General features: G+C 41.7%; 1 protein-coding gene across 1 annotated transcript in view; it reads right to left on the bottom strand.

The window, feature by feature from the left end:
* Window positions 1-25,610, bottom strand: part of LOC129354558 (protein unc-13 homolog B-like) — a 53,177-nt gene extending 27,567 nt beyond the window's left edge. Inside the window, exons 1-21 of the mRNA XM_055024020.1 lie at window positions 25,431-25,610; window positions 13,064-13,351; window positions 12,901-12,991; window positions 8,132-8,178; window positions 7,913-7,991; window positions 6,496-6,570; window positions 5,854-6,073; window positions 5,523-5,750; window positions 5,295-5,436; window positions 4,891-5,060; window positions 4,339-4,454; window positions 3,769-3,932; window positions 3,121-3,271; window positions 2,936-3,004; window positions 2,556-2,642; window positions 1,972-2,109; window positions 1,753-1,883; window positions 1,594-1,679; window positions 848-974; window positions 678-774; window positions 458-601 (exon numbers count right to left, since the gene is read on the bottom strand). Of these exons, the coding sequence (XP_054879995.1) occupies window positions 458-601; window positions 678-774; window positions 848-974; window positions 1,594-1,679; window positions 1,753-1,883; window positions 1,972-2,109; window positions 2,556-2,642; window positions 2,936-3,004; window positions 3,121-3,271; window positions 3,769-3,932; window positions 4,339-4,454; window positions 4,891-5,060; window positions 5,295-5,436; window positions 5,523-5,750; window positions 5,854-6,073; window positions 6,496-6,570; window positions 7,913-7,991; window positions 8,132-8,178; window positions 12,901-12,991; window positions 13,064-13,351; window positions 25,431-25,522 (2,742 nt within the window). The 5' untranslated portion in view covers window positions 25,523-25,610. The remainder of the gene's footprint in view (window positions 1-457; window positions 602-677; window positions 775-847; window positions 975-1,593; window positions 1,680-1,752; window positions 1,884-1,971; window positions 2,110-2,555; window positions 2,643-2,935; window positions 3,005-3,120; window positions 3,272-3,768; window positions 3,933-4,338; window positions 4,455-4,890; window positions 5,061-5,294; window positions 5,437-5,522; window positions 5,751-5,853; window positions 6,074-6,495; window positions 6,571-7,912; window positions 7,992-8,131; window positions 8,179-12,900; window positions 12,992-13,063; window positions 13,352-25,430) is intronic.
* Window positions 25,611-26,934: the final 1,324 nt, after the last annotated feature.

Genomic DNA, 26,934 nt, shown 5'->3' on the forward strand with positions numbered 1-26,934 from the left:
AAATACCATTTTGGTATAGCATGTTGGTGTTTGGCTTTAGTGTTAGCTTCTGGTAAATATTTTAGCCTCGATTTCCACTAAATAACATGTTGGTGTAGCATTCAGCATTAGCTTCTGCTAAATACCATGTAAGCAAAGTACTTTAGCATTAGCAGAACTAATATCTATGGTTAGCACAGCAATTTTTTTATTTAGTGGTGCTCATCACTGCTACTCAACACTTTGTGATCAAAGTGTATTTCAACAAATTAACAAGACAATCAGTGTAAATAAATCTGCTCAAAGCAAATTGCTGCTGGTAAAGTGGAGAAAGACACTGAAACATTGGAGTATTATTTGGTTTTTAATAGTTTCTGTTTCCAATCGATGGATGAAAAAGTAATTTTAAAAGAAAACATGAATATCAGCATCACTAATAAAGAGAATATTAAAGGAATCACAAATAAAGGTTTTTTACCTTGGAGAAGCGGCGGCTGTAGTGAGCCATGACGCTGGGGTCGGGGCATTCCAGCTTCTTGATGATCTCAAAGCTCTGGTTGAGCTGGGTGAAGATGTCCACCACGGAGCAGGAGAACAGCGCGTGCTCCGACGTCTGCTGGAACTAAATCACATTGGGTTTCAGTGTAGAAACAGCCGTTACTGGTGAAAACAGAGATATGACAGCTGAATGTTCCTACTCCGTCTTTCTTGTCTCTCTCCAGCGCTCCGTTCATGAACTCCATCGACACGTCCTCGTTTTCATCCAACCACTGCAGAACGAACTGCACAAACCAACTGGAACAGAAAATCGACTGTTAGCACTGACCTGCCCACGTTTCTCCTGCGTTCAAAACGTTTTCAGTCTTACGATGGATAATCAGGAACGACATCCTTAAAGATCGGAAGCTCCTTGACGTATTCATTGTAGAGCCACTTGACTTTAAAGTGCAGGTTCATGTAGTCGGTGCTTTTACACAGTCTGTGCTTCTCATGCTCTGTAGAAAAGGAGAAAACAATATTTATAAACCAAACAATCCTGCCTTTAATAATACAATTAATGCTTCAAAATGTAAGTTTTATTAAAATTTTTTTTTTTACATATTTGCTCAAACTGTCACCACAGATAATCTGTGAGAAGAACAATTTCCACCTCTTCCCTGAGCTACTATTGAAGAAATGCACCAAAAATAACAAATCAGAGGCAGGAGGAGGGACTTAGCGCTGTCAATCATCCTCAGGTACAACTTATCCACCGATGGCCATGCTAACTAGCCTTAGCATTCACAACAAGCTGTGCTAACTTAAGCCTTTTCTATAAAATGTTAAAAATACATTAACAGAAAAGATAATAATTTGAATAATTTTTAAATAAGAAAAACATTTTATTCCTTTAAAGAATTTGAACTGAGTGAATATAAAATATACCACAAATTAAAAGAAAAACTGTTTTCATTTTAAAGGCAATTACAGTAATTACAGGTCTGAATATATATTGAATATGTTTTATTCTGTGTAGTTCTGATAATGATTAATTGAGAAAAGATATCCTGCACAGTTTAACTGAATTTGAGTATAATTTAACAAAAGGAATCATGAAAGGATCTAAAGACCAACCTTCCAGAGCGTACTTCATGTCCTGAGCAAACAACGTCCACATGACTTCAGCTGAAACTTTTCCTACGCTCAGTTCCTGTGGAAACCTGGAGAAGGAAAACGTTTCACTCAGAAATCAAAAACATTCTGGGGAAAAACCGATTGAAACGGACGACTGACTGATTGAGCACAGGTGTGTAGGAGTTCCTGTCCTCCTCTATGATGGAGACGATCAGCATGATGAGTTTGGGCCAGAAGTCCAGGTTCTTGATGCTGGGGCCCTGCTCCTCTAGGGGGAGCTCCTCCTTGTTCTGGGTTACAGAAATTAAACCACAACTTCACCAAATCAAACAAAAAACAGCCATAAATCCAACAGAATCCCCATAATGCATCACTCACTGCGTCTGCAGGCTGGTACTGCCTGCTGTAGAGTTCGTGGCAGTTGTTGAAGATGTAGTCGTAGGTGGAGTTGAGGCAGGCTTTAACGCAGTCCCTCACCACCTGGCTGGCTCTGGGCGGAGACTGCAACTCCTGGACCTGAACGCCAGGCAGAGAAAAAACAACAACATCAAGTTACAACAGGAGGTTTGTCAGCTTCAGGAGATCCAAAACCAGTTCAGCTAGAGAGGAACCGATCCACCGTCAACGTCCTGTTTGGAAAGAAATTCTACAAAATCTCATCACAATATAAACGTTTCAGTCTAAATCACCGATTATTTAGTTTGTTGTTTTAATTATCTGAAAAACTATTATCCAGTTTCCTCTTGCCATTTCTGTCGCAACCAGTAACTGACAGGTTAATTTTTCCTCTTGTTAGAATAAATACAGAAAACCCGGTGTGAAGTCGGCCATATTGGAGCCGACGAACAGAAGAAGCTAAGATGTTAAAGAGCAAAATACCTGGAAAAAATAAGTAAATAAAGAAACTAACTTAATGTGAAGCATAAAAATGGAGAAACGTAGGAGTTTAGGGTGTTTTGTACCTTCATCCTGAAAGTGATGCTGGTCAGAAGATCCACGGTTGATTTCAAATCCTGCAGCCGATCTTTGCTGCTGGCAGGAAAATGGTTCTGCACAGAAAAAACATGAATTTAATGCACTGGAGGGTAAAGTTATTGCGATAAACGTTGTTGTTTTGAGGCAATTTTCAAATAATATAATAGAAATAGAAAAATATCACAAGAACATTTTGTTCAATATCAATAAATTTTACTTTCTAGCTAATTTCTCACATTGTGCAACCAAGAGTTTAGTGTTTGGAATGCAAATGATTTCACATGTAAGCATATTTACCTTTCTGAGTGAAAATATTCCAACATGTGATTTTTAATCATCTTTGAGGCGTTTCATAAATAAAACTTACCCGATAGGTGGAGAGATCAATACGTAAGGAGTTGTGAAGCTGGTCTAAAAGCTTGACAAAACGCTCCTTCTGCATTGTGAGGAAAGAGGAAATAAATGTAAAATTAATCACAGGGAGAAACGCTGAAAAAGGCAGAGAGAAGAGAAGAACGCAGGCGTTGTTGTTCGTGTCACAGCTGTACGAACCCCAAAGTTGGAAGCAGCGAAACGGTCGGAGGCGGACACATTGGTGGAGGCGGTAGTGTGGGCGTAGAAAGCATTGATATTAGCCAGCAGGCTGCTCATCACTGCAGGAACCCCAGGACACATGTACTTAGTGGACAAGCAGGCAAAGTGTCTGGAAACAGAGACACAGTCAAAGTTAGGGGAGGAAAAATGTTGGTTTGGATGTACGGAGGCCAAGAAGGGCCAACAAAGTGGAAACACCTCGACAACAAAAAGCAACCATGAAAGTTATGCTAAGATTGGTAGCATAACTTCCACTTAAAAATAAAAGCTAAAATTGAATTCATATTAAACTTGGAAGTTTAGAATACGTTCTGTGCTAAAGGGAATTCGTCTTTCAACAAAAATTGTGTTTTAGCACAAAAGTTTGAATAATCTTGGATACATAACTTCTGCTGCTGCTTTCGATGTTACATTGTGGTTTATATTATTTTGATTTAAAAGTCGTAGATTTGTCTTAATTTATAATTGGGGGGACACAAGAAAAATCAATCCCGGGTCCACAAATGGCCCCCGAACCAGACTTTGAACATCCTCGGTCTGAAGAGCCACATGCAGCTGCAGGCTTTTAATTTGTACAGACAGGAAGTGGGAGCGCCTGCGACTCACGTCATGGCTTGGTAAATGGCTTCGATCCCGTAGCGCATTGCGAACTCGTCCACTATCTCCTGCGCCACGTCATCAAAGTAAAGTTTCCAGGAGTCGTCTCCTCTGGCCTCGGGGATCCGAACCGCACCCTGACCCAGAACGTCGGTGGAAAAGTGGAACAGGTTCTGCAGAAGGAAAGCAATTCAGAACCAGAGGATTAAAATGAATAACGCAACAAACTCATGGAAGATGAGTTTGTTGCATGACTTAAAATTCTGATTTCTCAAAATTCAGACTTTTTATCAATATTAAGAAAAAGTCTAAATTTTATTGAATATTTTTCAATAAAATTTGACTTTTTTCCTCAAATTTTTGACATTTTTCTAGGAATTTTGACATTAATATCAAAAGTCTGACTTTTTTCCTAAATTCTGCTTTTATTTTTCAAAAATCTGACTTTCACAATATTCTAACTTTCTCAAAACTACATTTTCTCAGAATTTGGACATTTTTCTCAAACGTCTGACTTCCTCAGTGGCCCACATCCTTCTCCGTATTTTGTAAAAGCATCTGGTTGGTTTGTCGCTGTACCTCGTGCAGGCAGGTGTACTGGACGTGGTACGGAGCCACTTTCTCTTCTCCTTTGATCTCCACGTTGATCTGGAGGCGGATGGCTCCCGACACGGCCGACTTGTCCGTCCGTTTCTCTGCAGCAAACACATTCAGTCCTTGTTGATTCATAACTCGGCTCCAGCTCTGGAGCTGCATGTTACACATGATCTGTTTTCTGTAATTACAGGTCATTAACATGGCAGCTCCATGGCAGGGAGTCGGTTTCTGCAGCACTAATGGAAATATTCTGGCAGGGCAACGGCGGCTCAGCCTGCTATTTGCCCTGACAGGGGCATTATTAGGGGCAATTTTCACATGTAGCAGAACGGTTGATTTGCAGCTGATTATCTCATGTTGTGAGGGGAAAAAATGGGGAGAAAGGAGAATTTCTAGCAGAAGCTAATGCTAAAATGCTACAAAAACTCAGTATTGTCATTGTTCTTATTGGTAATCTGATTAATTTGTCTTGTTTTTGACCCTTTTTGTTTCTGTGTGAACCTCTGTATTTGTATTTTTCCACACTGTACTGACCCAGGTTGTACCAGACGTCCATTTCTCCGCTCAGCGTTCGAACTTCGATGATACTCTGACCCAGGAAATCGTCTGACTCCCTCTTCAGACGCTGCTTCACTCTGGACTTGATGTCATCGTCTTCGTCCCAAACACGAACTTTGATGCGATCTGAAGAATTATGGCACTCGCTAAAGTAAGAAAAGAAAAGATTAGTTAAGCAATACAAACTTATCATAAAAAGTATTTCCCGTTCTAACAATGCGTCTTGGCTATTAAGCCATTCGTTTCCCTTCAAGGGCGGCCATATTTATAGGATAAATGAAAATAAATTTTTACTGCCAATGGCATTGTTAAAACAAAATAAGCATTTTAAAAAACTTTTTCATGTTTGGATTTCCAAACCAAGATGAATCTTTACTTACAAGTGGAACTTTTCCTCCCAGACGGGGTTGAGGTTCCCATAGATGGTTTTGGTTCTCTTCTTGGTCTTCCCCACCTGAACGGTCACATACGGGTCACTGGAACCGGTCTTGTCTTTCGCTTGCAGCCCCTGCGCACAAACCACTGCAACAAAGACAAACATAACCGTAGACAGAGATCAAGCTATGCAGACTGAGGAGGTAAGCTTTAAATAAACGTATTGATCAGACCTGTGATGGTGATCTTGGCCGACCACTTTGACGTCCCGTCCAACACGCTCTGCTTGATGGTCTTCATTTGCTGAGCGTGAATGGCTTTGGTGACGACGAAGACCTCTCTGATCAGCTCAAAGATCTCAGGTTTGTTCCTCTCTCGGATCTTCATCCTGTCTTTCATGGCCATGATGATATTCTGGGTCCGGTCTTCTGCTCCGTGTTTGGAGCTTTTCTCAGCTGCGCCTGCAAATTCACCAGAAAGTTAAAAACACCAACTGACAGAATGCAGTGCACCAATTGGAGATTCCAGATGTAAACATGAAACATGAAACTTGTCTATGCTCACGTTGTAAACAATCCGCATTAAGCAGCTCTTGGCACTTTTCATGGCACTTAACGCCACACTCGGAGCAGCGCATGCCCTGGCGGGCGATTCCCCACAGCAGCCCCTCACACTCATAGCAGTAAGTGGGAGTGGTGGCCGTCCACACCTCAAAGTTATGCGGCGTCGTGCAGGAAATGGGGTAGATGAGCGCCTGCAGGGTCTTCTTGTAAACGTGGTTTTTCTACAAATGGATGGAGAGTATCTGTTTATGTAGATGAAGATATAGATGAACATTTTTGACTCTTTCTTCTAAGCTAAGACCAATTTCCTTTGAGTCAAACCAGAAAGCAAGAATGACTCCAATTAACTCACATGTGTCAGTTGACCAATGAGAAGCTTGTCTATGGAAACCCATGGTATTTAAAAGTTTACATACCAAGTGTATGTAAACTTTTGAATTTAGCAAATTGAAATAATTGAGGTAATTATAAGCTAAAACAAGAAAAGTTTGGTCTGATTTAACTTCAGACTGTGAGGAAAAGGATGCTTTGTGTATGTAAATATCCAGTTTCAACTGAAAAAATGTAAATGATTCGTCTTTCTAAAAACTATACTGAAATAAAGGCAGATAAAAATAAAAACCAGCAAAGCAGTTTGACTCACCAGCTCCTCGTCTTTGACCGAGGATCGTGCCGCCATGGCGGAGGCGATCCCTGCCTTTCTGGCTTGGACGAGCGACTGAACGGGGGACATTTGCATAAGTTTGCATCCGGTAAACAAATTGATGTGCCACACACGAAAAAGAAAAAAACCCAATAAAGGTCCATTTTTATTGCTGTAGCAGTTTGGAGTGACGGTGGTTAGAGGAGAGGTCAGTAGGGTTAGAAAAGTTTGGTTTTTATCAGTCAACCCCTTAAAGGAGGAAACAAACCCATCGGAGTGTTGTTAGTTTTGAAGCAGATCAACAGAAAATTCAGACCAGAAGCTTGAATCAGAAAGCAGCACTTACTTACAAAGTATATTTGGTTTAGTTTTTAGTGCAAATATCATACGCTTGAAATAAGACAAAACGAACCTATCAATAACTCCTTATAATAAAGGACTTATTGATAGGTTCGTTTTGTCTTATTTTAAGTGAACTAAGATATTTTTACTGCAAACTGGATCACAATACTTGGTGATATGTTGTGACTTTGCAATGTGAACTGTGTTAGTGCCCTGGAGTTTCTAACTAACAGAGGTGAGGAAAGCCACAGGGTGAGGAAATGATTGGTGAACAATATTTAATTGATAAAATGAAGCAGGAAGAAGAGTCACCCAGGACCGACAGGGTGCATGCACGTTTCTATCCAGATTAAACCGCTGCACCATGCTGCTAATGTTTTATTACCCTCTACGGTTTGGTACTTTATCTATTTTTACCTGAGGAGGAAAAGGGGAGGGACATCTCTGTCTATAACTTACCATAGCCTGACCAGGAAGAGAGAATGCATTCAAGAGAGTTGTGGGGGAATAGTTTCAGGTTTAGGAGAGGAGGGAGAGAAAAATTAGCATTCGTTTTTCACTACACACATTTGTTTTAATTCAGCCTGGTAATAAACTGACATGTTGAAGATCATATAGTACATGGAAGTCATAAAGTATTTATGGTTTCTGTGCCCTTTTGACATTGTTCTTAGTTAGAGATGCTACTTTTACATTTTTATAAGAAAATGCTCATTTTTTCCTCTACCAATGTGGACAAAGAAGGACTTCATCCTGGAGAGACGTTCATGTTTACATTTTTACATGCAAATGTGAACTTTTTCCTTTCACTTTTTTTTATAGCTAAAAAGGGTTTACTTTCACAGAAGCTCTTTGTTTTTGTTAAAAAGTTTTTAATATGTTTGCACAATGGTTCCCAAAGATTTTCTTCTTAGTTCCCCTTATGGATTACAATAAAATCCCCCCAAAAGTAAAAAAAAAAAAAAGAAAATCAACTAGGCTGTAACATCTGTTTCACAATAAAAACTTAAAGCTAAGACAAAGAAGCAAACAACATAACATGACAGATAGAAGAGAATGAATGAACGGTACTGACCACCTCGCTGACCAGGGGGAAGGGCTTCTTCTTACGCAAATCTGGCATGCTGTCGATTCCATACAGGCCAGATCCACCGCTGCCAACATAATGAGGGCAGAAACTCATAAAACACAGAAAACCTCCACTAGATCTGCACTGGCACCATAAACTCCTTCCCTCCTGGTCAAAGCATTCAAGCTGTGATCAGTAAACTTGTAATAAGAAGGTAAAACTTACCCTGGTTTGACCCAGGCCTGTCTGCTGTTGGGCTCCACATCTCTGACCTGTGGGAATATTTTAAAGATTTTAGGTTGAAGACATTTTGAGAGGAAAGGAGAAACGGTTCTGGTTGAGGTTAACCTCTCTGATGTCACATAAAAAACTCATTAAGTTATTAAACTCAGTAGCTGTACATATGGTATCCTGGTGATGGCGAAAAGAAGAAAAAGAACAAAAATATACTTTATTTTTCCACAGTGGGGACAGACTAGTGGTAGCATGCAAATTCACACACAGGTCAAAATATTAAAAAATACAGATTTATAACAGTGTAGAGGAATATTTATCAGTTGTTGATATCGGCTTACTTTTCAGATCGAAACCAATATTTTAATGCAGATACTTTCTAACCGGCATTGGTGGTAAAACTTGTGAACAAAACAAATGAAAACATAAAACACACACAACATAAAACATAAAACACATTTTTATTTTCTTTAGAGGTAACAAGTAAAAATAAAACAACACCACAAAGAAACATGGGCGAATAATTAAAATATTTTATGTGTAACCTGATTTTCTTCTCTTCCAAACTCTGAAAAGGGAAAAAACAAACAGATCATGGAGAATATAAACCACATAAAGTGGTTTAAATTATTTTTCTTTTAAATTCAAGTGCATCAGACTCTGCGTTCACTTGTTGGTCAATTGTGATTTTTGGCTGAAATGCAATTTTTCATCCCCACACCCAGATTATCCAAAAATTAAATCTTCAAAACACCAATTAATACCTAACCCTAATTTCTGGCATTGTAATTAAAGTTAGAGAAGAAGAACCTGAATGCATTTTTAGAGATACCTGGGATGAATTCGTCTTGCGATTGGGATCCCTGAGATCCCTGAGACCCGTAGGAACCCTGAGTGGATCTGGAGAGTCGACGCTGTGTCTGTCTTTTTTCTCTCAATATGCGCTGAAAATTAGCAATTCGCTCTCTATGGCTGGGATCAGTTGGTTTCGCTTGGTCTCCCTCAGCAGTGGGACCATTTTCGCTGATTGGGTCCAGAAGACTTTTCGGCCGTACTGCAGGACTGTGGTTTGGGGTTACGTCAACGCTGGACAACTCTCCACTGCTCTCCTCAGTTTTTGTGCCAATTCTAATTTATACTTGGTTGGAGTGGGAAGTTCTTGTGGAGAAACTGGTGTCTTGTCATGTGTTTGACTACTCCCACAGTCCCGCATTGCAGAGGTAAATTGGTGAACTTCCTTCTCATTGGGTTCACCGGCTCGTCCAACCGGTGATGGAGACAAGTGAGAGTCAGTCACTCCCTCAGGGTTGGGCACTGAAATCTTCCTCATTTCCCCTTTTAAAGCAGAACTAAAAGTGACCACAGCCTCGCTGAACATTGTTTCATCAACCTTGTCAATGGGGGTTTGGGGTATGGTCTCTGAATCTATGTCAGAAGATGTTTGTGATAATGATTCCAATACTTCCCCTCTGGAAAGGCTCTGGTCTGTCCATTCCCTGTCCAGACTCTCAGCGGACCCGAGATCAAGAGTATCCGCAGAAGATGGATATTCATCGCAGGGTGAATGTTGTGCCGGGTAACCGTCATCGCAATCAGTCAACAGAACGGTAGAGCAGCTCAAGCTCCTCGATGGCTCGCTGTCCAGGTCGTTTGCGCAGGCGTCTGTTGTGTGGTAACCAGAACTTCGGGAATATGGACAGTTTGCAGCGCAGTCACAGTCCAGGGTTTCCTCCTCAGCTTCATCGGTTGGCCTCCATGCAGCCTTACTGGAAGAACTTGAGGAAGAGTGGTACTGCTGTCCAAACAACAGAGAAAGGTGCTCAGAACTGCTGTTTGGGGAAGATCCCACTCCAACACACGGTGGTTCCTTCTTCCAACCGTCTTGGCCACAAGAGGAGATGTCTTCTTCACTCCAACGCCAGACATTGCATTCTGTGTCACCAGAAGAAAAACCTGCTTCTTGGTAGTTTGAGCTATAGGACGATGACAGAGAGCTGGTGCTTTGGTAGTTTTGTCCACAATGACGTTCCGAGTTGCAGACGTCAGGATTTGAACTCTGCTCCAAGTTGTCAAAGCTAAATGGACGGAGAACACCATCAGTTTTGTTCTCTTCTTGCCAATGTTTAGTCGCTCTAGAGCCTGAATCTTCTCCATACAAGGTGTTATCCAACAGTGGACTGGGATCTCTCTCGTGGAGACACATGACGGCGTTCTGTCTGCCCAGACTTCCTCGTCTGATACGTGCCGTTTCAGGAACCGGACTCGGCTGAGGTGTGGCTGAAGCGCCGCAGTACAGCTCACCTATTTCACTGAGCACTGCGTCGACACAACAGGATACTTCATCCACTGAGCCGCGCACAGACGTTAAATACTGCCTCAGATCAGATATTTCCTCCTGGATCTTATTGATACCCTTCAGCTCTTTAAGGATGTTCTCCACTATGTTACCAGAACCTTTCTCTGCTTCCTCAACTGGCATCTTCTCCTGTGCACCATGTTTGGTATCATCCCCAGCTGCACTGCCGTCTTGGCGCTGAGATACTCTCTTTTCCCCAACTGAGGCTATGCTAGCTTTGTTGCTGGTAGAGTTGGCTGCTGAAACGTTACAAGGGGCATTATCTTCCATCCCCAGCGGCTTTCTGTGCAAGCTTTCCCCCAAGTCTGGACTCTTTGAGCTCTTCGTCTGCAGCTTGGCCTTTTGGGGAGACCTGAAGTGGATTTTCATCTTGTCCACCAGTCGTCCTTTGGGAACATTCCTGGGAGGTGGAGCTTGTTGTCAGCTGGTCCAGCGCATGGAAAACAGCGAGCTCTGCAACTGAGAGTAGCTACAGTAAATCTTTTTGTTGATGTTGAAGGGGAAAAAAAACATGATTTCAGTGATTTTGGCTTTTCAGTCCATGTTGGTCAGGAAACTTTGGAAAATGGTCGTTTCTTACTAATCAACAAATTTACAAGGTTTTTTGCTTTTGTCCACAGAATCCATCAACTTTCTGAACTAAAATTAGTTTTTTTAAACAGTCTTCATAAATATCTGGTTATTTCCACAGTAAGAGCAGAACAATGAAAGATTTACCAAAATATAATTCAACTTGGTGGATAAATTGTTGTTTTACAGACAAGTGAAGGATCTATTTCAGTCAGAGACAACTATAGTCTTTACAGTGCAGAAATCAGACAACTAGTCCAGTTTTCACTGACATCTCAGCTAAATTTGTGGAGGTAACAACCAGCAGCTGCTTAGCTGTCTGTAATTAGCAGCTCTGGAGAGACAGAGCAGCAATTAGACGACAAAACGATTCTTAATCCTGAAGTCACGTCAATCAGCTGCAACAGCTGATCACTCTGAAGTTAAAGTACAACACTTTACTGGGAAGGAAAACTAAATAAAACCTGATTTAATGGCAGATCATTTAGTCATTTTCTGTTTGAGAGTTTCAGTTACGCAAGAAAGGAAGAAAGAACGAGAGGAAAGAAAGAAGGAACAAAGAAAGGAGTAGGAAAGGATGAAATGGAGGGAAGAAAGGAAAGAAGGAGGGAAGGATGGAAAAAGAGTAAAGAAAGCAAAGAAGAAATGGCATAAGGACGGATGAATGAAAAGAAGGAGGGAAAGAAGTAAGAAAAGGAGACGAAATAGTGAAAAGAAGGAAGGAAAAAATGCAGTTTTTTCTGAAAACTAAATTAAAGCTGATATAAAAATGAAAAAAAAAATCTGAGTTTTAAAATAAAAGGAAGGAAACATTTAAATGTACCTTAAACAAAAAGCTGTCCTTACTTTGTCCTTTACTTTTCAGATTTCAGGGAATGAATCAGACGCCAAATGTTAACTGTGCTAAAAACACCAATAAGTAAAAATGTGAATACAGACCTTACCTTGTTGGGGATAAATCAGATCCACATGCTGAGAATCAGTGAAGCCTTTTGTTGCTTCATAAGATGTTTTGCTACATTTCAGACGATTTAACAGCTACAGCTTTAATTTCATTCACTTAAAGGAGAAGGATGAGGGAGGAGGCGGCGTTTCCTCAGAAAGGCATCATGGTTTCCCTCCCACCGCGTTCGATGCAGCTTCTCTTCCTCTCCTCTTCCTCTCCTCTTCCTCTCTCTCCGTATTTTCTGCCTAATTTCTAATCTGAGGCTGAAATGCAGCAAATTCTTACTTTTATTCATTCAATGTATCAAAGGATAATATTTACAGACAAGATCTTTTTCCCGTCATCTTAAGTGCAAAATTGATGTGTTTTCTATAAATTTTGTGTGTTGTTCTTCTGTAACTAATTGAGTAAAAGATTTCAATAACTGTTTCAACGTAACATGCTAAATCTTAAATGTTCCTGTAATATATGAAAGATAAAGAGACTAATTGTTGTCAATACAATATAAATATACAGTATAAGGTACCTACACACACACCATCGGTAGAGCAGGTGTTTAAATTAGCTAATAGTATTTATTTAATAGAGTTGTTCTGCATTTGGCTCCAGAGTTGAGTGCATGTGTGATATTTCCATATGTAAACAATAACATGCAGGGGATCCAGGCTGCAGCAACTGAAATACGAAACCTCTGCTAAAAGTCTTTTAAAAACGTTACCATTTAAGACTGATTGTAAAAATGGTATCAGAGAAAAACTATGCAGAAACTTCAAACATTTTAGCAAATGGTGAAACACCTAGAGAGGTTAAACTCAACCAGAGTCAAAGTTCATTTACTTCATCTTTGTGTTGGGAAAAGAAGTAATCGACTGAAAGAGAAGATTTTACCTCCCGAAGCTGAACTCTCACTTTGTTGATGGCTTTCAACCAACGAACTCTAGACGGGGAGAAAGGCAGCGGCTGGCCTCCATCATGGAATCTGAGATGGAGAGTTAACATCACAGATCTCTTCCACTTCAGTAAAAAGTAGAAACTCAAACCCCAACGTTACCTTGGGAGTTTTGGTGCTTCTTTCTCTGATGCGTCGCTCTTGAGACTCTGCAGTACTTCGTTGGACTGAATGTCTGCGTCCTTCTCGCTGCCAGTCGAGTGTCCGTTGGCGGGAGGCCCGGTGGGACGCGGCTGGCCGTTGGTGGACGGGTGTAAGCCGGTGCTATGGTAGGAGTGGAAAGACTCTTCCAGTTCGGAGCCGCCGGTGCTCTCATGGCCGGTCTCGCTTAGCTGCGAGCTAGCCTGGCTCAGGTTCCCCGACGACCCGAAACGATTACTTTCCACCGGACTACAGTTGTGAGAGAGGAGTGAGGGAAACATTCAGAAACTGACGGGACATTTTTCCATACCTTGTAGTTAAATCAGAGAAGCTGAGAGTACAGTGGGGACTTTTCAGTGGAATTTAAAACCTAATCCCATGAGTCCACTGAACTAATCGTCCCGCAAAAAAATATAACTGGCTTTAATAAATCCCACTTACCTGCTACAAGCCATGCGCACATAAAGTGTCAATTTTAGGGAAAAATGTTTGATCTTTTCATACAGTGTAAAACGATTTCAATGGGTTTGATCAAATCAGAACTCCGCAGTCAGACAAAACATATTGTAGCTCTTGACAAAGCAACAAAATTTCCAAATACAAGAAGAAATCGGTCTAAATAATTTATCAGATTTCTTCCTTATTCTGGTGTAAATTTATTTGGAGTTCTGATTTGAGAAAATTAAAACAACTGGAGTCAGACACACCAACACATTCACAACCACACTACGCAAGAGACAATGGACTGCAGAGCTGGACAGGGAACACATTTTAAAAGCTGTCAACGCAGCATAAATGGTGAAGGGGGATACCATTGATTATGTTTTTACTGGCCTTTTTTCAATCAATAGATCCTTCTTGGATTGGTTGTCCAGCTGCACTCCTGCGGCAGAACCTGCAGAGGGGTCTGTTTCTACAAGCCTCTCCTTCTCCGTTAGGGTCTGGGATGCTGAAGGATCTACATCAGGAGCTGAGATGCAAATCTGGGGGTTTACTATGTCATCTGCAGAACCTACCAGTTCGGTTTTATGGGGGTCAGGTGCTGAAGCCTTTTCTGCACTATGTGTTTGACCACTTGTTGGCTTGTTGACAGACTGGGGTTGAGATGTTGTAACCTGGGAAGCTGAAGACTTGGGGGCTCTGCCTGCCATGGAAAACTAATTTTTGCCCCAAACAATGACGTTGTGGGCTCTTGTTTCGCTGTGACTTTTTTCTTCTTGAAACAAGGTTCCAGAAAAGGATTTCAGTCCTGACAATAGACCACCGGTACCTTCTGTTTGAGGTAGTGATGAAACAACTGATGGCATAGCAGGAGAAAATAACGACCGAGAGATTTTCCTGCATCACTTTGTGCGGATATAAAACCCAAAAATGACTTAGTTTGAGGTTGTTCAGCACCACTGGGGGGTTGTTCAGTTGGGGTGGCTTTACTAGCATCCAAATGAGGAGGAATTGACTTAGCATTTTGATTAGAGTTGGGTTTTTCTTCAATGAACATTGGTTTCTCATGTATCACTTGTCTATCTGCAGTTGCCATTTCTTGCTCAGTCTTTTCTGGCTGACTAGTAAGTTCTTTTGAAGTATCTTCTGACTCAATCGCTCCAGAAACCTGTGCACAAGATGCGTTAGATGCCTGTCCATTACTGCTACTGTTTGTTACTTCTGTTTGATGCCTTTTCTGAGTTGTACTCTCACACATAGGCAGAGTTACTTCTGGTGAGATATTTTCATTTTCAGACTGTGAACCTGGTTTTGTAGTTGCTGTGGTAGATGTTGCAAGAGTGGTAGAGGTACTAGCAATTGTTGCATCACTACTGGCGGGGTGCCAGTACTGGTAGTAGTGGTAGTGGCAGCAATACTGACATTTTCTGCAGTAGCAGCATCTGTAGCAGTATGATCAGTTGCAGCTGTAGCAGGAGTTGCAGTAGTAGGAGCAGTTGCAGCAGCAGCAGGAGGAGGAGTAGCCAACCTTGGCTTAGCTGGCACTGGTTCAGGTGGTTTAGCCGGTTGTCTTAAACCACCAAACAGAGATCCTCCTATGCCTCCTAGTAAAGATGCTCCAGCTTGTGGTCCTGCAGGCTGCCCGGTGGGGCCACTAAACATTCCTCCAAGCAGAGAACCACCTGGCTGTGAAGTCGCCCCTGCACCTGCACCTCCAAACATCCCTCCGAGAAGTGATCCCCCACTTGAGGCAGCTGATGGTTTGGCAGTGGATCCTCCTCCAAACATGTCACCTAATATTGACCCCCCACTGACAGGTGCTGTGGTCTGAGGACCAGACTGTGGAGTAGCTCCTTTAAATAAGCCTCCTAGTAAAGATCCACCTGTTTGGGGAGTTGCCGATTGAGTATTAGACCCTCCAAAAAGTCCTCCCAACAGTGACGCTCCAGTTTGACCTGCAGGAGTTGGTCCAAAAGGCAAGTTCTTCTGCTGTTGGGTTGGTTGAGAGCCTTCAGTAGGAGCAGATGCAGGTTTAAACAGAGAAGACATAAAGCCAGTAACAGCATCTGCTGCTGAATCAATGGAAGATTTGTCTGGTTCTTGGGGTTTTTGCTGTGTCTCAACTGCAGGACTTACTGTCAAAGGATCCACTTTTTCCTCTTCTACTTTAGGAGTTGCTAAATCTTGAGTTGCACTAATTTTGAGTTCAGGTTGTGGTTGTGTGCAAGATTCTACTTCTTTAGCCTGGCTATCTTTAGTTAAAGATGCTGACTGTTCAGTACTTGGGAAATTATCTGTGACTTTTGCATCAGTTGTTGATGCATTGACCTCAGGGCAAGGGCCTTTACCCTCAGGTTGCTGCTGTGATTCCTTCTGCTCCGTGCTTTGGGCAGCAGAATCAATTACACCTGTTTCAACAGCAGTACATGTTTTGCTGTCAGAACTGTTTTTGTCCATTTCTGTAGGTGCTGTAGCTTGAGCAGACCCACTAAATACTGAAAACACACCTTTATTAGAGGCATCATTAGCACCAACGCTTGGTAAAATACCACCTAGAAAAGATGCACCAGTTTGTGCTGTAGCAGTTTGGGAAGACGATCCATCTAAAATCCCTCCTAGTAGAGAGCTTTTGTTTTGAGTTGTTGAACTTGTTTGAGGCACAGTAGGTGACGGTGCGGTGCCTCCAAAAATCCCACCCAAAATAGAAGTTTGAGATCCTGTGACCTGAGGACCGGATCCACCAAATAAGCTCCAAGTAATGATGACCCTGTCTGTGATCCTGCAGTTTGAGGAATAGACCCGCCAGTCTTTAGTAGGACCACCCTGAGACACAGGCGGAGCTGCAGAGCCTCCAAATAAACCACCAAGTAATGATCCTCCAGTCTGAGATGTAGTAGTTTGAGATGAGCTCCCTCCAAACATTGCCCCCAACAGTGAACCTCCAGGCTGAGAGGAAGGCTCAGGAGCAGAACCTCCAAACATAGAGAACAAACCTTTGCCTGGTGGCTCTTTGGAGCCTGAAGATGCTGGCAAAGATCCTGGAGGTGAAGGTCCTGTCTGGCTGCTAGCAGCCTCAGAACCTGGTGTAGAAAATAAAGACAGGAACCCTTTGCCTGGACCTTCTGAGGATGGAGGATGTGGGGCTGATCCAGTGAGCATCGAAAGCAGACCAGGAGCTGCTGATTCTTTAGCAGTACCAGGATCCTGGGGTGCCGTTGCTGCAACGGTTTCCTTAGGCATTTCAGTAGGCTCTGATGTAGGTTTGACAGATGAAACATCCATGTCTGCAATTGTGGCCTCTTCCTTATTGGACGGTTTGGTACTCAAAGCAATGTCACCTGGCAATTCAGCTGAAACACTGGTAGCTCTGGTCTCTGAATCACCCGTCTCTTCACGATGGCCACTGGAATCAGGTATTTGTGATAATTTTTGTTGTTGGGGTTCTTTGGAACCAATTGATGAGTTGGGAGTTTGTTGTGGTGACACAGTTGCTGGTGTAGAGGGAATATTTGGTGTTTGAGAATTTGTCGGGCCACTAAACATGGAAAACAAATTTTTTCGTGGACTTTCAGTGGAGCCAGATAATCCACCGAGCAGACCTCCGAGAACAGATGCAGCAGTCGGCTCTTGAGGTTGAGAAGGTATTTGTGGTGTAGACTGTACCTGAGGCTCCTTCCTTTGCTGTGATTGTGACTGAGGAGCTGCTTGGTGAGCTGGCGTAGTCGGTGGCTGAGGTTGCTGAGGGCCGGCATCACTGAACACTGAAAATAGTCCTTTCACTGTCCGTTCAGATGAACTTGATGACCCTTGCAAAAGTCCCCAAGAAAAGATTCTGATTGAGGTTGAGACTGTTGGGTGCTTGGCCCACCAAACATCGACATAAATCCTGTAGATGGAGGATCTTTTGGAAGAACAGTAGGTTTTTGTGAGGACTCAGCGTTCGGCTTGGTATGGCTAGCGGGTGGAGGAGCTGTTGATCCTCCAAACATTGATAACAGACTTTTACCAAATGTTTCTTGTTGAGGAGGCTGTTGAGCTGCACCTGGTGGGTGTGTTTGAGGTGTGGGTTCCGGTTTAGGAGCTGCCTGTTGAGGACTTGGCCCCGTAAACATTGAAAATATACTTTTACTAAATGATTCTTCCTGTGGAGCACTTGCTTGTGCAGACGTCTGTGGTGTTGATCCACCCAGCATATCGCCAATGGACAATCCAAAAAGTCCACCAGATGGTCCAGATGGTTTATTTCCAGCCTCCTGTTTTGTTTGCCCAGCAACTTCAGACTTGCTAGTTTCAACACCTTTGGGTAAATTGGAGGAGAAAACCTCAGACATACTTCTACCTGGTGTCTGCTGTGTTGGTTGCGCAGACTGGCCACCTGTTTGTTGTCTTACTTCACCTTTTGATGTAGATGTAGAGGAGAGAGCTCCCTCTGTAACACTCTGTTTCATTTGCTGTTTTTGTGGTGGAGGTGGAGAAGGTTCAGGACTAAATAAGCTGCCAATTGAACCAAAGAGATTTGACACACCTGTGCTCTCTTTATTTCCAGCGGCACTGCCTGTTAAGGAAGTAGTGCTCCCTCTCTTGCTTTGAAGATCAGGAGATGGCTGAGAAGATGTCTGGACATCTGGTTTAATTTCATCCATGCCTACAGCAGACTTGAGAAAACCCATAAAGCCTCCCTGCTGTTGTTCGGGTGGCTTTTCGCCTTTTGTATCCACTGGCTTATCAGTTGCAGGCGTAGGTTGTGCTGGTTTAATAGTAGATTGTTTTGGTGTAAAGGGTACAGTAACATTGGGCTTTGTTGTTGGTGGGGATGCTTGCTGTACCATCGTAGTCTGACGTGAAAGTTGTGGTTTATGTGAAGTCGAACTTGAGAGTGTTGAGGCCTGAGTGACCTGAGCAACTGAGGGAACTGTTGGTAAAATTCTACCCTGCGAAGTTGTTTGCTGTTTATTGCTTTCTGAAGGGCAACAGTAGCAGAAGAGTCTTCTTTGATAATCTTAGACTTAAGATTTTGAAGGCCTGATGACAGAATGTTCTTGGTTTGTTTCCCACCAGCTTGATCAGAGTTCGTCTCCCCAGGTTTTTTCACCTCCGCTTGGGATGGTTTGGTAACAAAAGATGATATCAGGGAAGAAATCTTTTTAACCTGCCGATTGGGAAATTCTTCAGCTTGAGACACCCGTTTTCTCCATTCATCTTCTGACACATCATCTACATGTTTCACTGTAACAGCAGTAGAAGATCGCCGCCGTTGGCTGGGCTGATAGCATTTGTTTAGGATCTGATGATTTAAATTCTCAACAGGAGTAGAGTTTAAAGAAACAGAAACTTTTTGAGCAAGCAACTTCTTTACTTCATGATTTTCCAATAAAGGCTGGTGTGGTCTCTTTGATGGCATGAAAGATCAATAACATCTTGATTGTAATCTTGATAGCCATAAGAGGTTTGTCTTGGATCTACTCTTACTTTGTTTAATCTGTAAGATGCAAAATCCACGCCTTGTTGCCCTTGAGACATAAATGAATTTTCAAACATTTCGGTGAACTGCTGGAGATTTAAATTCATGATCTGGTTTCCTTTTCTGTATGCAGCGGATAAATCCAGGGGAGCATTAAGAAGTTGAGGATTGCCATGACTTTCACCAGGAAGCCAAAGAAGCTCATCTTCATTGTAAAGTGGAATTTTAAAACCACAGACCAAGACCATTTCATTGTGTAGCCAAGCACTGGGTAGACTATAAAGTCTGTCCATTGTCCCATGATTCACCTTCAGGTGTACAGGCATACACATATTCACCTGCCGCATCGGTAAGTAAGGCATAAACACTCATGGTCGGTGTAAACAAAGTACCCACAGTCACCATCCCTCTGCTGGCCACCACATCCCTTGCTCCAGAAGGGTCAGCCATTGCTGATACTGCATCTTCGAGGTACAGCGAGTCCTCTGTATCAACATTTGCACCTGCTGAACAGTTTCTATTTGAGTTAAATTGACTATACTGACTTAAATAGTTAGTATGAGCATTTGTGCATTTTCCCTTTCCACTGCATGTTGCCAGTTTGATGAGTAAGACAAGCTTGGTGCATTCTCTTCGTAGTAGCCTTCATGATACAAGACTCCATTCAAGCTGTAAGAACTACCATCGTTAAACGAATGCCATTCCCAAATTTTGCATTACTGTGGTTAGTTGTTAAGTTCAAAGCAGCTTCTTTTTGAGATGAACATGCAATATTTCCCAAGTCTTCATAACTGTTCCATAACTTTCTTTGGGGGTATTCATTTCCTGGCCCTTCAAATGAATGTGATACCATTTGTTTTTCTTGATGTGCAACATCTTGCCAAGGAATGTTATTCACTGGGTGATTAATTTGAATAGTCGCGGTGAAGTGTAGATGCAGGCAATGGCATGCCTTCACAGTTTTGTGTGTAATCTTCTCCTTGAAAGTTGTAGCTTAAAGACTCATTCTGAAACTGCTGCCAAAGAGCACTTTCACGGATCCACTGGTTTTCATCATATGATGGGCTAATCCCATACTCAGAAAAAGTACCGTGGTAAAGGTTCTGATTCGTCACCCCAAACAAAGAGGGAGCACTTCCACCTTTAAAAGACTCCAGGGTCATGACTGGAGAAGTAGTACAGCTCTCAAAATGGGAGTGAATATTTCCTGTGCTGTAAGCCATTGGGTTATTTGAAGGAAGAGAGTAGTGTAGCTGAGATAGATTACCTGTGCTAAATGAACAGTGTGTTGCCTGACTTTGAAGAGATCGCACAAAAGCAGCTGAAGTTCGCAGGTCTAGACTCTCATTGTGAATGGCCACAGGTGTGCTAATTAAAGCGTGCCTACTATGTCCTGGAGTCAAACAAATTGAAGAGCTTTCAACCCTTTCATTTGCTAGACTTGTGGTACTTCTTCTTATCAAATCTGAAGATAATCCTGTCGTCTTGGCACACTGTGTTGATTGCTCTGCATCCTGACTTCCCATCTTTGCTTCCTTGAAACAAGGATTTTCAGTTGCATTTTTGCTAAACAGCCTTGACATAAAACCTTGCGGAGCAGCACCGTGAATCATTTCATCTTTATCTACATGTCCTTGTAAGGGCTGTTGTTTTAAATTGGCAACAGAATGAAGGATGTGGTCTTGGTGTGGAGTTGTCTTTGCAACTGTAGACACAACGTTCCTTTCTTGAATTGATTTTTCTGCTGATTTCTGACAGGCCAGGTCTGAACTTTCTGGTGTTTTCGTTAACTTGCTGAACAACCCAGAAAGCACTCCCGATTGACTTGCTGCCTCTGTCTGTGTTGGGCAAGGCTGGCTACAAGGCACTTTGACTTGCTGATTTACTTGAATCTCCTGGGTGCTTTTGTGTGGCTGTTGCTGAGAAACATTTTCTGAAGAGGATTTAAAAAGTCCAGAAAACAAACCAGTTCCTTGAGCTGTTTGGGTTGTGCTACTTTGAGGCTGATTTTGGTTGGAAATTGGGAAATCGCTTTGTCTTGGCTGCTCATGACTTGATTTACTAGAGGAAATCTTATGCTGCTGTGCTGATGGTTGGCTTTGTTTATTTATGCTGTCAGCTGAAGAAAATTTGAAAAGACCAGATAAAAGACCACCTTGTTGCGACGGTTGCTGAGGTGGAACAGTTTGTTGTCGAATGAAGTCTGGTTTAGAGGTTTCTTGGACTTCTTGCTGGCTCATTCTTCTGTTTCTCATACCTCCACTTAGTCCTTGAGTTTTCTGCACACTGCTAGCTTGTTGCTGTTGATCACTGCTAGATCGAGGATCTGTTTGAGAATTTGAAGTATTCTCAGTGGAGGTAAACTTTAGTAAGCCAGAAAGCAAGCCTCTCTGTTGAGGTTGTACTTGATGAGTTTCGCCTGATGTCTGCTGCTGTCCAGGGCTACTGCTGCGCATTTCCCTTTGCCTTTCAGCTTCAGGCGGCTGCTGTTGTACATTTTGTGGTATATTTTCTGTCGACGAAAACTTCAATAGTCCTGAGAGAAGGCCACCTTTTTGGGGAGTGGTGAAACTTTGTTGGGAGCTAGAGTGTGAGGGAATATTGCCTTTTGGTGATGGATTGCCAGACAAGTCACTACCAGAACCAAGGCTAAGTAGTCCAGATAGCAGTCCTTGTTTGGGTTGACTAGAGCCGATCTGAGAAATGTTTTCGGCTGAGCTGCCTCTCAAAGGTGTTGTGCTGAAATGCTGAGATCCAGGCTGATTAGGGTTTTGTGGCATTATTGTTGGCTTTTGATTTGAGGTATGTTGTCGGTCAGTTGGCACTCTGCTGCTCTGAGGATGAACATTAGTCTTCTGGTTTGGACCAGCAGGACTGGGCGAGGGGTTAAAGAGGCTGGAAAACCATCCTTTTTCTGCATTTTCTTGTGGGACGGCGGTAGGGGCATGGGAAGTATCATGATATTCTTGTGGGTAATTCTGTGTTTTCATAGAGGCACCAGTGTCTTCAATGGATGAAAATCTCAAAAAACCAGAAAGTACACCTCCTTCTGGTTTTGGACACTGCTGAGTAGGAACATTTCTGAGGGGACAAAAGGCATTTTGGCTTGCTACTTAGTGGCTGGTTCCCCACTGGTTTCTGTGGTTGTGGATTCTCGTTAGCTCGAAACACTGGATAAACCGCCACAGGAGGAGCATTTGGAGGTGGAACAAGACCTACTGGTGTAATCAATGAACTCAATGATTTCTTGAAAGGGCTAAAAAATCCTGTGTTTGTAGTTTGGTCAGTAAACTTCTGAGGCTCTGGAGGATTTAAATTTTGCTCATAAATATCTGGATTTTGTTTCCAGTGTATATTTTTGTCATGACTGTGCACCAGATAGTTTTCTTGAGCTGAACTCCCCAACCTCACTGATTTCATAGCACCAACGTCCGTCATTGACTGTTTACCTTGAACGGTTTTAGAAACCCAGTTTCCGTTAGACTGGTTCTTTGCTTGGAAATATTTAGTCTCAAACTCTTGCTTGGATTCAGCAGAACTTTGAACTTCACCTCCTGAAAAAAGCTTTAAAGGATTCAATTTTTCCATAACTGAGTTTCCTGGTGTAGTTTGCGGTTGAGTCTGGACCTTGGGTGAATGTTCTCTTAAGGTTCGAGTAGAACTTCCTGTTTCCTGTGGGACTTGTGTTTTGTTCTGAGACAGAGAACCGAAGGACTTGTCGGGAGAAGTTTCTACTGGAGATACGACTGCTACAGGAGCCGTGCTGTTTGCCTTTGTGGGGATAAAGGATAGAAGCCTTGTTATGCCAGACTGTGCAGGTTGTGGAGCCGGTGAAGGTTGTTTCATTCCCCCTCCTACTTTGTCAGTGATGGAGCAAAACAATGAGCTCATTGCATTCTTCACACCTGAAATACCCTGATCCGAATCAGCTTCTTCTTTACAGTCCTTTGAAATACTCTGATCTTCTCCAAATGAATCTGTCCGGTTGCTACCCAGAGACGATAGCCTCGACTTGCTTGATTTGGGAAGGGAACCATATTTACTAATTTCCTCTTCTTTTTCAGCGAGATATTCAGAGACCGTCTCAACAAGACACTGAAGCTCATCCATCGGGTCAACATATTCATCAATCGGCTCCTCTACAGGGGAAAGTATCGCCTCAGAAACCCATCCTCCAGTTCTGCCACACTTCTTTTCACGGAGACCCTGGGGATACTCCATGTAGCCCTCATTGGGATGCCGCTCCTTGTGATGCTGCTCGTAAAAGTCTCCAGCCACAAAGTCATTAGTATGTTTATTGACCGCTGGAGGGTACGTAGCATCCCTGCAGTCAAATTCAAAGTCAAACCGCGCTTTCGGATGAGGTTCGCACCCTTTTTTATATGCTACATAGTTCTCCAAAGTGTTATCCAGGTCATTTTTCGCCCACATCCTTGTTTTGTAGAGAAGTCCGTCTTTGTACGGCCTGAGGCACGATGAAGTCATGAAGCGCTCCTCTTCCTCCTGCATCTCTGCTACCTGTCGCAGGAATGACTCCCTCTTCTCTCCGGAAACTTTGCAAGATGATCGGCAGGCGTCTCTTCTCCGTGGTTGCGGAGAAGCCCTCCAGGGTCCATTATTTTTTTCTTTCTCCTTCGGTCAATAGTGTCATAGCTTTCAGGGTAAGTTGCAGCCCGAAAACTGCTCTGAGGTTGATTGACTGTTGTTCTCGTCGGCTCCGGGTAAGGTCTTCCCATTCGAAAGATTACGGTGTCTTCCTTGTCATCCAGGAAGTCGCTCAGCTGAGGCTTTGATCGTCCTTTGTATTTGTTTTCCCACTCTTCAAACCCCATGCCAGAATCTACAGGTATTATTCTAACTCTTCCCTTCTGGTTTAAAGATCTTAGTGAGTAAAGGATGGGAGCAGAAAGAAAGACGAAGGGGAAGCAAAAAAAAAAAGAAAAATTGAAGACAAAAACACAGAAGTTAGACAGTAAGATAAAAAGAAGCCATTAAGACAGGAAAACTGCATGCAAAGGTAGATAAATAAAAGCAAACAGAAACATCCTGGAGAGACTGAATATTTGCAGATTCACACCTCTGTGCATTTTGCATGGTTAATAGTTCTGTTTTTGTGTTGAAACATATTGTGTCACCATATTTGTATAAGCCTGAACAAATTTAGATTTAGCCTGAACAAATGTCCAGCTCTCTAAACCCTAAATCGCCAACATACGGCATTTGGTTCAGAAGTTTATAATCCCCAAAGAGAGAAGCCTGACCCTCTCCCTCTGGGAGCGTCACAGAGAGGTTTTCTCTTCCGAAAGCTTCTGAAACTGCAGAGGAGCCGAAGCAGCACAACAGATTCTTTGACAAAATGAAACAAAGAGCTTGAATCCCATTTTTTATTCTCTTTTCTGCAGCAGAATTAGCAGCTTGCTATCAGGAAGCGCAGACAGATTTGTGTGATGTTCTCACTGGTGTAAATGAATCTAAGAGCATTTCTCCATGGTCTAACAACTGCACATTCAAAAACTCCCTTCAAAATTATTTTTTTAAATAATTTTAATGCCAACAAATACCACTCAATAATCTCCAAAAAGTGATGGTATTTCAAAAAAATATTTAAAGCTGATTATTATATATTTAATGACAAGTCAAAATTCAGTTTCTCAAAAATAAAATATATAAATGACACCAATTTAAAACAGGTTTTTAAATTGGTGAAAATGTCATTAGTAAGGCTGCTGTTTCAACATTAACGAAAAGTAAGACTGCAACTAAATTGGCACAGTACAAATTTTTTATTTAACCACTTAAGCTTTTTTATACAACATTAGAAATACATCAAAAGATGCAGATAAATCAAATAAATTCAGTTTTAATTATGAAAATAGTTTAATACAATTTAATACTAACAATTTGAGGTAGAAGATATTTACAGACAAATTTGTTTTTATCCTAAATCCAAAATATAATAATTTTTATAGCTTTGACATATGTTCTGAATATGTTGTTTATTCAGCAAATGGTCTTTATTTTAAATGTATACACTAATTAATGATTAATTGATTAATTGTTTCAGCCATACACTAGGTGTTATAAAAGGTAAACTAACTTACAAGTAACTTTACAGGAAGAAAAGCTTAATTTAATCTCATAATTCTTTAATCCAGAATAAAAACTTACTAGTTCCACTAGTTGATTATTTAATTTTGACATTTTTCCAATGTGACCAGAGAAATAATCTGCTATTGAAACTACTGTTTTTATCCATATTTATGAATTATTGATGTAAAACAAGCTTCTATATCTTGCTGAAAAGTTACCTGCAAGTTAGTTTTGTCTTATTTAAAGTGTACTAAGATATTTGCAGTAGAATTTAGACAAAAAGACTTTGTGTTTTTGCAGTTCAGAGTGTGAATGGGTGTTTATGCTCGGCTCTACCTGCTTCCTCTCTGGTCCCGGTAGTCCAGGTCCAAGCTGTGGACCGAGTCGGTGCAGCAGTGTGGCTGCAGCTGGGCGCCGCGGGGCCCCATGGGGAACTGGTGGACGGACGAGTTGGGCTGGGCCGTGGTGTGGTACCGAGGCGGCAAACTGCTGCTGGTCTCGCTGCGGTAGTCGCTATCCCGGTCGTCCACGGCGCTGTCCTGGTCGTCCAAAGCTGCAGCAGGAAGATCTGATCAATAAAACTAATTGAAAGACGACCTTCCACCTTTAAATGTTCACTTGAACAAGTTAGGAAAGGTCCATCATTTTTTACTCAAAATCCTTCTTAGACAAAGAGATTTTAGTCGCTCATTTCAGAATGAGTTGTTTTCTGGGTTCTGTCACTTTAAATTTCTTTGTTATACTTACAAATTATTTATTTTAAAAAATTCCTTTGTCTTGTCGAAAAAGTTACTTGGAAATTAGTTTAATTTTATTTCAAATGAACCAAGATATTTACATTAGAAACTGCACAGAAATCAAATAAAACATTTGATTTTGTGTTTGGGTTGCTAGGTGAAGAATTTTGCAATATTTGCGATAAAAGTTTTGTTACTCGCCACGTCGATCACTGCCACCTGCTGGTGGGAGTTAGCGTCACTTAAACCCGATGTTTTTGATTATTTCTGTGGAAAATTTGGAATAAACCCATAATTATGAATTAGTGCAAAAAGACAAAGGATCTAATTATTTGGCTTCAATTTCCGCAAAAAAATTAACTGACTCATTAATGCAGTAAAAAATAAAAACTGCTTTGATTTGATAGATAAAATAATATTAAAGCACACAACAGTAAATGTAACAGTAAATTTAATCCAGTCCAACTAAAAACAGGATTTTTCGGAGCAACACTGCAGAATAAATGAGCAGCTGGATTATAATGGGGCTGTGAGTGGTTACCAAGGAACAGCCTAGTGTGATGTGTGAGTGATTCAATCTGGGCAAACAGAGGGAAACCACAATTAGACATCGCCCCCTTTTTAATTAGAGGCAGTAAATTTATTACAGATACATCCTGCTGTCCTCAGATGGCTGCAAGGAGGCCATAATCTGAAAGCAGAAATCTTTCTGGCATAATCACAACAAGAATCGCTCAGATTTTAAACATTTTAATCATTCTTTAAGTGCAACTAATCCCCAATTAAAATTCATTTTGCTTATAAACTATTTAAATTGGTCTTTAATGGTGTTTTCTTTGTTTCTGTCCAAATTTCTTTAAACATTTTGACATTTTAGTGTAAATTTGTTTATTTCTGCAAAATTTTGGGCTAAAAACATTGAAATTCTGCCCTCTTGGGGTGGAAACATGGTACTGCAGTTTAAATTTTCTCTTGTTATTCTCTCACTGTCTGTAGAGGGAAAGACTTTCAGGAAAGCATTCCCTCCAAAAAGCTCAAAATATTTCAGTTCAACATTTATTGTCAAACGTTTCTCACAATAAAACTGATTTTACATCAAGCAG

This window comes from Poeciliopsis prolifica, unplaced genomic scaffold, assembly GCF_027474105.1.
Source record: "Poeciliopsis prolifica strain line A6 unplaced genomic scaffold, Auburn_PproV2 SCAFFOLD112, whole genome shotgun sequence".
Lineage (NCBI taxonomy): Eukaryota > Metazoa > Chordata > Actinopteri > Cyprinodontiformes > Poeciliidae > Poeciliopsis > Poeciliopsis prolifica.